The 9,777-nt window shown below is 37.6% G+C and overlaps 1 protein-coding gene across 2 annotated transcripts; it reads left to right on the forward strand.

Moving 5' to 3' along the window:
* The first annotated feature begins 331 nt into the window (after nt 1–331).
* LOC111855653 (uncharacterized) lies at nt 332–5,760 on the forward strand. Of its 2 annotated transcripts, XM_023834862.2 has the most exons (5): nt 337–746; nt 1,080–1,243; nt 1,884–2,094; nt 5,098–5,258; nt 5,575–5,760. In XM_023834862.2, exons 1-5 carry the CDS (start codon nt 716–718, stop codon nt 5,614–5,616), a joined length of 609 nt encoding a protein of 202 aa, XP_023690630.2. In that variant the 5' UTR covers nt 337–715; the 3' UTR covers nt 5,617–5,760. The 2 variants fall into 2 exon arrangements, with proteins under 2 accessions (XP_023690631.2, XP_023690630.2); XM_023834863.2 differs by lacking the exon at nt 1,080–1,243 and having other exon boundaries at nt 332–746.
* The last annotated feature ends 4,017 nt before the right edge of the window (nt 5,761–9,777 follow it).

Consider the following 9,777-nt stretch of genomic DNA (forward strand, 5'->3'; position numbering starts at 1 on the left):
ACGTACAAATAAAATGAAAAATTACTTTGAAGAGAAGTAAATTTTAGGTGCAATTTGCCGGCTGTCCAGCAGGTGCCCTCATAACTCTGTCTCCTTACGATGCACTTAAGGCTATACGATTACTCCAGAGTACTCGTAGATCTACGAAGATTTTCAAGTGCTACTTAAGTTACGATGCTTTTGGGAAACGCAGCCCAGATCAGTATCCCAGAGGTTTACATATATATATATATATATATATACATATATATATATATATATATATATATATATATATATATATATATATATATTCACAGACACACACCCATAAATTAAGAAATTAATGAAATGAAAAAATCTGTTGTGGTCTCAGTTTTTTCCGGAGCTGTATATATTGGCAGAGGAGGCGGGCAAACACAATATGTAGTCTACAGGAAAGAGGATCAGTATTGCAATGAAGTCAAACTGAAACGAAAATGAGTCAAAATAAAAAGTAGGTGTGTGAAACAGGAGGCTAACAGCCAATCCACAGCTGTTCACTAAAGCGACTTTATCGGGATAGCTATACTTACTAGGTTTTAAGTGACTAACAGTGAAACACGGCAACCACTGGTTTGTTTTAAAAGCTGGATGGGCATCGAGTCCCAAAAGAGAACAATACCTATAAAACAGCAGCGCTTAATTATTTTGGATTGTCTCGTTTCAAGATTTCAAGACGGACGTGGTTGGGAGGATGTTTCTACGTGATGTTATCTGTTTCTGGAGTAAGTCTAGTCATGCCGTTTTATGGTAACATTAGACACTATTGATCATTGAATACTTTTATATTTTAAATTACACAGTCCGAATGAACTACAGAACAGGAACATGTTAAATGAATAAGACAACAATAGAATGTGATAGTACATGATTACACGGATATTTATTATTTGATATAAATACGGTACCAATACTCATTGCTAAATGCTTTGTAGGATTGCGAAATTAACATTTGTTTCATTTATACGGAAATTTGCATAAATGGCAACAGAAAGTAGTTAATTTTGCTTAACGGACTTCGTATTTAGCACAGACATACACTTTTCATTTCTTCACAGCTACAAGAATTGCCTATTTTTCAGTCATGGTCATGCACATCTCTCCGATGTTATCGATGCCAACACAACCGGAGTTAATTACGGGGCAGTGCAATTCCAATATTACCATACAATGCGGCAAGACTCATAAAACCAGCGAGTATCGGGTTATCATCTGGTACAAGGTACCTGTCTGTCTGTCTGTCTCATTAGAATTTACTTCTTTTTATTGATATATTACTAATGCTAAATTTTATTATAATGGAATTTCAAAATTCAAATCTTGTCATTCATATCTCAACTGTGATCTCATATGTACCCAAATGTGCCCAAAAAAATATAGCCTTGTGATTAGCCCCAAAATATAACCAAAATGTTATATAACCAATGTGAATGATAAAACATATACCCATTAATACAGGATCAAAATATTTCAGTAACACTTTACTGGACTGGACACAAATAATGTAGTATTAAGATATCACTTACGTATTATTTAACCAGAAACTATAACTACTGATCTCATGTTAATTCATCATTAATTAATCTCAAGCAGTCATTAGGCTATATTCGTTGCTATATCTGGTAATTCTGTAAGCCTTTGTGAACTACTGAAGGAACTACTTTAGGAACAAGTAATGAACAACACAAGTGAAATACTAATCTAATTAATGTTTGTTCATCATTAATGAATCGTGATGCATCATTTGTCTCAAATAGCGACTATATTTGTTCATTACATTTTCAAGATTTGAGCTTCAGTAGTAACTGAGTTATTACTAAGTAGCTGTGCCTTGTCAAGTTACCAGCATTTCCTCTCTGTAGATCAATGACACAAATCAGTCCGGCATCATCAGGAAGAGCCACGGAGTTGTTCCGAAAAGATATGGCTACTCCCGAGATGTCGGTATGGACAGCAGTGGCGGATTGTTCCTTCCTTGGCTTCAGCCTGAAGACTCTGGGAGGTATCTGTGCCACCTCGGAGCATTCGTTGGAGGGAGGAATGAAGACTTCTCGCTCGAGTTAAATGTGTCAGGTAATGCATGTGCTTCGATGTTCACTATGTAAGCTCAAAATGCACACAATAAGGCTTTGTTTACACAGAAGGGTTCCAAAATCGACTGTCGCCTACATCCTCTGCATTTTTGCAGCTTATGCCCTGAAATAGTGCAGCATGCAGAGGCGCAGAAGGTGGGGGACACGTTCCACCCAGTTAAATAGGGACCCTGATCCGTCTCAAACCGCCCGACTTTTGTGGGGAAAAAAACTTTGAGAACTAAATAGGGTTGGACACCGTGGTGTTTGAACTCGTCAAATCGTGTCGACCATCGGGAAGTACTCATAGCATGTGTTTGCTGCAGGTAGCAGTGCACTCACACGCGCGCGCGACCCCCAGCCTGTACACACGCGCTCCCACTGTTCCGCTTTGTCTCGTTTGTAGGTAGAGATCGACAGAGTGCACGCATTCCTATTAACCTATGCTGTACACGTTTTAAAAAAATTTCACTTCCACGATGACCTACCCATTTAACGAAGGACAAATAACCTAAACACCGATGTCACTTTCTAAAATATTTTATTCAAGAATATCAGATCTATACTTGCCGCATTTGTGATTGTATTCCGCCGTTGTACAGCCTTATATTGTGCCGGATGCAGCTTCGGTCACACGAACCTGCAAAGCGGTATGCAATACGGCAAAAAGCGCAACCCGCAAAAGAACAAAGATCTGTCTCGTTGTTCTTTGAAGGTGCAAGCGATGTAAGTAAACGTAAAGTCTATGTAGGCTATACCAAGCCATGGTGGATTCAACTGTCAACATAATTTCCCCTTATGTCTGATAAGCTAATTTATGTTACTACAACAAAGAAAAGGACATCATCCAAGTTTGACCTAACGATAAAGTATGTCTGTTAGAATAAAGCCATACAGTGTTGCATTTTCTCTGTTCACAGTGTAGTGCTGCACAATATTGGGGGGGGGGGGTGTGTGTGATCACATCGTTATATATATATGTATGCATGTACACACACACACACATATATATATACACACACACACACTTCCCCAATATTGTGCAGCTCTACACCGTGTAAACAGAAACTGTGTGTGTGTATGCGATTAATATTCCGTTATTTATAAAACAAAAAAGTTGTTCATATTTGCCGAAAATAAACTTATCTGCCTATAGGATTGTTCACAGCGGCGCCAGCGAAATTCTTCTTCTTGACACACCAGTGATGCGCCCGCTGATGGGTCCGCGGATACGAGTCAAACAAATGCATTTTAATAACATTCGGGTAATTTGAGGACGGGTAAGTTTTAAGCATGTAAAGTGGGCTAGACATCATTTTGTCTTTATTGATATTTGCGTTCGAGTCGGGTTAAATTATAAACGTTCTACTTTTAGATATACGATGGCGCGTTAGGGCATTGATAAAGCAAAATAGTAGAATGGTCGATTTCGAGAATAAAGTCATAATATTTCGCTTATGACTTTAATGTAAAAATATTTCGAGATTTAAACTTGTAGTTTGCAGCCTATGTATGTGAATTTCCCCTTTATGGCCGAATTTGCCATTGACATGTGTTATGCCGAAACAGGCATCCCTGCCGGGAGATTGCACCACTGAAAACAGCGGAAGGGAAACTCTTTTTTGTAGTGTGAAAACGACCGTTTCTGTTTCTGTAAACGCATAAAACGCATGTAACATATCACACGACATTGTATTTTGTTAAAATACAGATATACAACACAAACAAACAAAATAGTCGCGGATCTGAAAACGGGTATACCTATAATACCTAGACTCACGCATGTCAATATCAATTCAGAAGTTCAAAACAACAGACACGAACTTGGCACTATAACGCTTAATTGTTACATTATATGTTTATATCAGATGTATATTAACGCTGTTATTTTCACGAAGAAAAATAAATTTGTTACATTTTGTTGCTCAATATTTTTTAAAACGTCTGGGTCTCTTTATGGCTAAAATAGTGTTGCACCACGTAACTCAGAACACACTTATCTCCAAATTGTATTAACGTGCTTTATGCCGGGGTCAGTGCGAATATAAATAATAATAATAATAATAATAATAATAATAATAAATGCAAAATTAATGGGTATGCCTGTTTCAGCATTTTATGCCTTTTATGAGATAGTGTCTTAACTAATCTGTGCAACCATATGATTGACACAAAGAGCGTATGCAGTGAAAAAAAAAACCATACTAACACTGTATGCAGTGAAAAAAAAAACATACTAACACTGTCAGCTTTCGTGTATCTTAACCCAGCTGACTAACATGGTAACAGCTGCATAACATAGATATTGATATCACTCTAGATCATACACAATGAATTGCATGGCAGTAGCCATAACACTGGCCTTAATAATAGTACTGTCATAGTAGATGACATGATGGCTCTGTCTGTGCACCTTCCCCTCTGCAATTCTGTGCATGCATTTTTCCTTGTTATGAGGGCTTCCACTGTGTGCTCAGACAGGTTCAGTGATTTGGTCTCTCTAAACTGCCAGCATTGACAAATGCCTTCCACAGCGTCTCCTTCTTCAGGTTCAGGAAGATCCTGCACAGGATGGGCTGGAAATCAGATGGAAGGAGAATTGTTTTAAATGCATAATGATTATTCAGGGTGGGGGATCCTGCCTAGAACAAGATGGGCAACAGAAATGAAGGGCGACATCTTCTGAGGAGGTCCCCCCGCCCCCAACAACCTTAATCATCCCCATCCCCAACAACTTTTTCTGACAGTTTTGACCGCTACTCATTATTCATTTAAATTTGGTAATGTTTTATTAGCAAGTAAACCAGTGTTCTGCTTTTAAATTATGGAAAGAGAGCCTGGTTTATTCTAAATTCACTTCTGAATTTTTTAATTATTACTGCAAGTCACCTTCCTCAGAGTGAAGTTTGGTGTGTCGAACAAAAATGACTAAACTGAAAAAACAACCTTGGACAAAGTTTTTTTTTTTTAAATGACCAGGTTTGCTATTTGCTTTCTGTCACAGAGTGTGTCACGCCGGTGAGTCCCACGTTCACTGATGTCTCTGCGAATCAGGCCTGCTGCACGACCCCTCCTCCATACAAAGAGCTCTCTGCCGCATGGCTAGCATCCAGCTTCTCATTGGTCAGCTTCTTTAAAGCACTGCTGTGCTTTCTGGTTATCTGGGCAAGTACCTCGTCTCTGGAATCATTCATGTAGCCTCCCTGTCCCCTTTACTGCTTCACACAACATGACTGTCGGAATGAAAGACCTGATTCACTGATTAAGAGGTGTGTCCCAATACTTTTGTCCATAAAGTCTGTCTATCTATCCTTATCTAATCTTGGAAATCAGTCAGTTACTGAGGGGGATGGAAAGACTTACTGTGTAGAAATCTGTCCTTTCTGAATAGCACCTGCAGGAGATGTTGCTCTTGTAGAGTGAGATGACCTTTTCCTCTGAGTCGTACATATTTACATTTCTGGGCTCCTCTCTTCTATAGTTACCCATCATGGTGAAAAGGAAGCTGAGGAGTCAATCATAACACAGGAGATCCCTGGTTTCCATGTTCCTCAGGAATGCAATAAGAATGACTGGACTTCACACCCACTGCGTCACCAGCTGTCTGACATGTAAATATGCTACTTCGCAATTTTGTATTATAATAAAATATACAGCATGAAATATACACGGGTGGTTCTGTTTTTTATATAATGACCTTTATAGCCTGATGAAAATGTCAATAACATTGCTTGTAACCATCCACATTTCAGTTAAAACTGTCAAAACAGCTGTGGTGAGTCGAATTCCATGAAAACAATGTGCAGATTTCAGGTGCAGAAAACAGTTTACTTCAGTTTATTTCTATATAGCGCCTTTCACAAAGAGGAAAGACAAATAAAAGAAAGAAAGAAAGAAAGAAAGAAAGAAAGAAACAAACAAACAAACAAAAAAAGAAAGCAAGCTAGATGACAACAGAGGAGAGGAACCAAAAACTCCCAAGTACAATGTAAAAGAAAAAGTTAAGACAACCAAAAATTTCAAGGCAACTGCACTAGATTTTTGAGGTTTGAGGGCTCAAACTGTAAAGTTTTGAAGAAAACCACTTATTGTTGTGACAACTAATTATTTTTTATTCAGGTAATCTACATTTCATATCTATAACTTCTGATTTTTAGTTTTACATACTAAGAATTACAAACATCAAAAGTTGTGCCGCCTTATTCACTTTGGTTCAGATGATTTATCTTTCATATGCGTAAAAACTTGAAAATTTTAATTAAACATGCTAAGAATTCAAAACTGCAAAATATATGCCAACTGATTATTATAAATGAAGATAACAAAACAGTTGAGTTAGTTTGTTTATTTTAAATTTGATAGTAATAAATGACAGCAGACATGCTTTGAGAATCCCTGTGGGGAATGAGAGCAAACTTGACTGTGAAGGGCAGCTACCTGTTGTGGTGCCTTCGGGGAGCTGGGGGTCACAGGCCTTGCTCAAGGGCCCCCACATGTGCTGATGCTGGGCATGAACTGGTGACCTTTACTGCATGAGGAGAGAGGCTTAGCTCACAGAGCCACACGCTCCAGTGTATGGAATATAAACTGGAATATAAGCTGAACTTATAACTGAATAATAATTTATAACTGTTTGTCCACATCCCAGTCCAGAGGAGGCAGCATATACCTAAGTGGGATAAACCTCTGTGCCTCTGACCCAAAGACTGCCAGTTCTAGCCCAGCCCAGCTCATCTTTGGGCTCTGTTTCTGTACCCCTGGGCACTGCAATGGGTGAATATGCTAAACTCACATTTTAAAGTCTTTACACATGTGAAAGATAAGTCTTAAGAAAAGACAATAGGTTGGAATAACTTTTGTTGTTAGGAATTATTGGTGCGTAAAACTTAAAATTAAAAGTTTTTATAGATTTGAAAGATAAATTATCTGAACAAAAATAATTACTAGGTAGCAATATGTGGTTTTCTTAAAAACTCAGAAGTTTGAGTTGCCCTGAAAACTCAAAAATCTAGTGCAGTAAGTTGCCTTGAAATTTTAAGTTGTCTTAACTTCTTATTTTTTAAAGTGTAGGGAGGGAAAAACCTCTGGGGGTCCAAGGTCAAAAGGCTGGCCAACCCCCCCCCCCCACTGGGCAAACTGACCTAAGTGGGAAAGTGTAAACTGAGGTCAAGGTCAAAGCCAAAGTCCCTCAGTGAGTCAGTTGGCCTGCATGGGGTGACAGATTGAAGGCTGCACTCACAAAGTCACATCCACGATGTCACCCTCCCATGGGACTGAACAGGCCTCAGATGATAGTTATGCAAATGACTGTAAGCATGAATAAAGGTGCAGTAAATGTTTGTCTTTATTTGAATCACAGTACAAACAAAAAAAAAACTGAAAAACTTCATTATTTTTGAACAAAACTTTAAAAGTGCAAACTGCTTAACAAGCTAAAAATTTCAAAAACTCGGATGACTCAAAAGTGCGTGCTGCTCCAAGATACTTCTTTTAGCTTCGGTTCGCCGCTGACAGACGCCGAACTGCTGCGGGGAGGGCGGACACTCTGGTGGTTACAGACTTGTCATGACACAGGATGCGTTTCTGAAACTACATTTACGAAAGTTTTAAACGTGTTTTATTATTGCTTGCATTTAGCTTGATAGTGTAACCGACATGTTGTATTAGATTATTAATGTATATTTAACTCAATATAGCGGCAGCAAGCGTTAATAAAATAGGCCTACATCAACTAATGTTTTAAAAAATGTTTATAAAAATGAATTATTTAAAAATCGTTTACATTTAGCTAGATTATGTAACCGACGTGTTTTATTGAATTGATGTAGCCTATATTTAGCTCGATTCTGCAACTAGCGGTTATATCAATAAAACAGCGATTACGAAAGTTTTGAAAAAGGTATACGTGTGTCTGGATTACGTGCAATGTAATTAGGTCTGCAATTAAATGCACATAATGGTAAATCAAAATCCCTAATATCGATTTATCAGGGTAATAATAATTATAATCCTGCAGGTTAAGCAAACATGTTGCTACCAAACTAAATACACGGTTATACAACATATCGCCATCGAGTTAAATGTATATTAATAATATAATAAAACGTGTCGATTATACTATCACGGTAAATTAAAACGATTTTATAATCAATAAAAATATACCTTTTTAAAACATTCGTAAACGTATAGCTTCAGAAACACTGGTGTAAAGTAACGAAGGCCCGCCCCTTCTCTGCCTTTGATTGCCTCTGACCCTGAAGAAAAAAAAAGACAGATAGACTTGCGAAGGAAAAAAAAAAAGTCCCACTCGACTGATTTTTGGTCGCATGTGTAAACAACTTGGTCGCACTCTGGAGCTCTGTAAATGTCCTACAGATAAATCATACGCCAGTGACATATTATGGTAGCTCAGGGGAATAGACATATTTCATTTTAAATTAGGTGCTCTTAAGCCACAAATGTTGTGAATGAAACTGAAATCAGATAATTAGTTAACAGTTCTGAAATCGGACCAAAGCAAAACTTAATCTATCCGTTCCTAATTAAAAAAAAAAAAACAGTTATTGGTGTTAGACAATGTTAATTCTATATTCATATATTGTGTATTCATAATCAATAGACTGTACTTTCTAAATACTACTAAGGAGAGTATAATTGAGACGTAAAAAAAACATGTATGGGTCAACCCAAATTGACCACTGTCACGCCCAGCCCTGCATTCCTCATGTGTGCCACGCCCCTAATTACCCATGTGTGGAATCTGTGCTTCTCTCAAGCTGTTTTGTGTTTCTTAATTAGTTTCTTAGTATTTAAGTCCGTGTCTTACCTTTACTTGCCAGACTTGTCATTAATGTTCGCTAATTTTGTGTCTTGTTAGTTTATGTCTTGAGCTTAGTTTTCCCTGTCATTCCCTGGTCTGCTCCCTTTTGTTGTTTTAAACCCCATTAAAACCCCTTATTTTGCTGACCCTCGTCTCCCAACCATTATTCCTCGCCTCCTCCCTGGACGTGAACGTGACAGACCACTGCCATGAAATTAGTCTGGAAATTACTTGATAAACTAATTTTTTTTTGTGCAGAATGGTGTCAATGTATGGCAATTTAATGAACTGCACTGCTGTAATTAAAATATTTTCTGGAATTAAACTACAATTGCCAAATAGCCGTTTTACATGTATATGTAAAGTCATGTATATTTATTAAAAATTATATTGTAATACTGAGGTCAAGGTCAAAGCCAAAGTCCATCAGTGAGTCAGTTGTCCACGCAGGCCTGCATGGGGTGGCAGATTGAATTCTTTTTTTTTTATTTTATTTTTTTTATTGCCCACCACCTCTTCGGAGGACAACTTTATTTTACATTAAATTCAAGAGCAAAGATTGTGGCCGCTCCGAACTCACCCGTCCCGTGGAAAAAAAAAAACAAAAAAAAAAAACGGGGGGATACAGATACAACGATCGTAACGATAACAGACATTAATCACCATGGGGAGAGGGGGAGAGAGAAAAAAAAAGGGAAAAAAGAAAACAAAGGTATATAGAAATAATAACACTAATAATGTAGGTGGGATGGAAAAAATTAAGTGTAGGGGAATAGAAAATACAAACAACCATAAGAAATATAACACTCATTACTTAAGAACATCAAACAACAAAGATTATAACAACATCAGTAATAATAATTA

The sequence above is a fragment of the Paramormyrops kingsleyae genome, chromosome 6 (assembly GCF_048594095.1).
Source record: "Paramormyrops kingsleyae isolate MSU_618 chromosome 6, PKINGS_0.4, whole genome shotgun sequence".
Lineage (NCBI taxonomy): Eukaryota > Metazoa > Chordata > Actinopteri > Osteoglossiformes > Mormyridae > Paramormyrops > Paramormyrops kingsleyae.

Coding starts and splice junctions, on each gene's coding strand:
- LOC111855653 (XM_023834862.2), top strand. CDS start 716: ATGTTTCTACGTGATGTTATCTGTTTCTGGA. Junction 1,244..1,883: donor GGGTTATCATCTGGTACAAG/GTACCTGTCTGT, acceptor TCCTCTCTGTAG/ATCAATGACACAAATCAGTC. Junction 2,095..5,097: donor GCTCGAGTTAAATGTGTCAG/GTAATGCATGTG, acceptor TTTCTGTCACAG/AGTGTGTCACGCCGGTGAGT.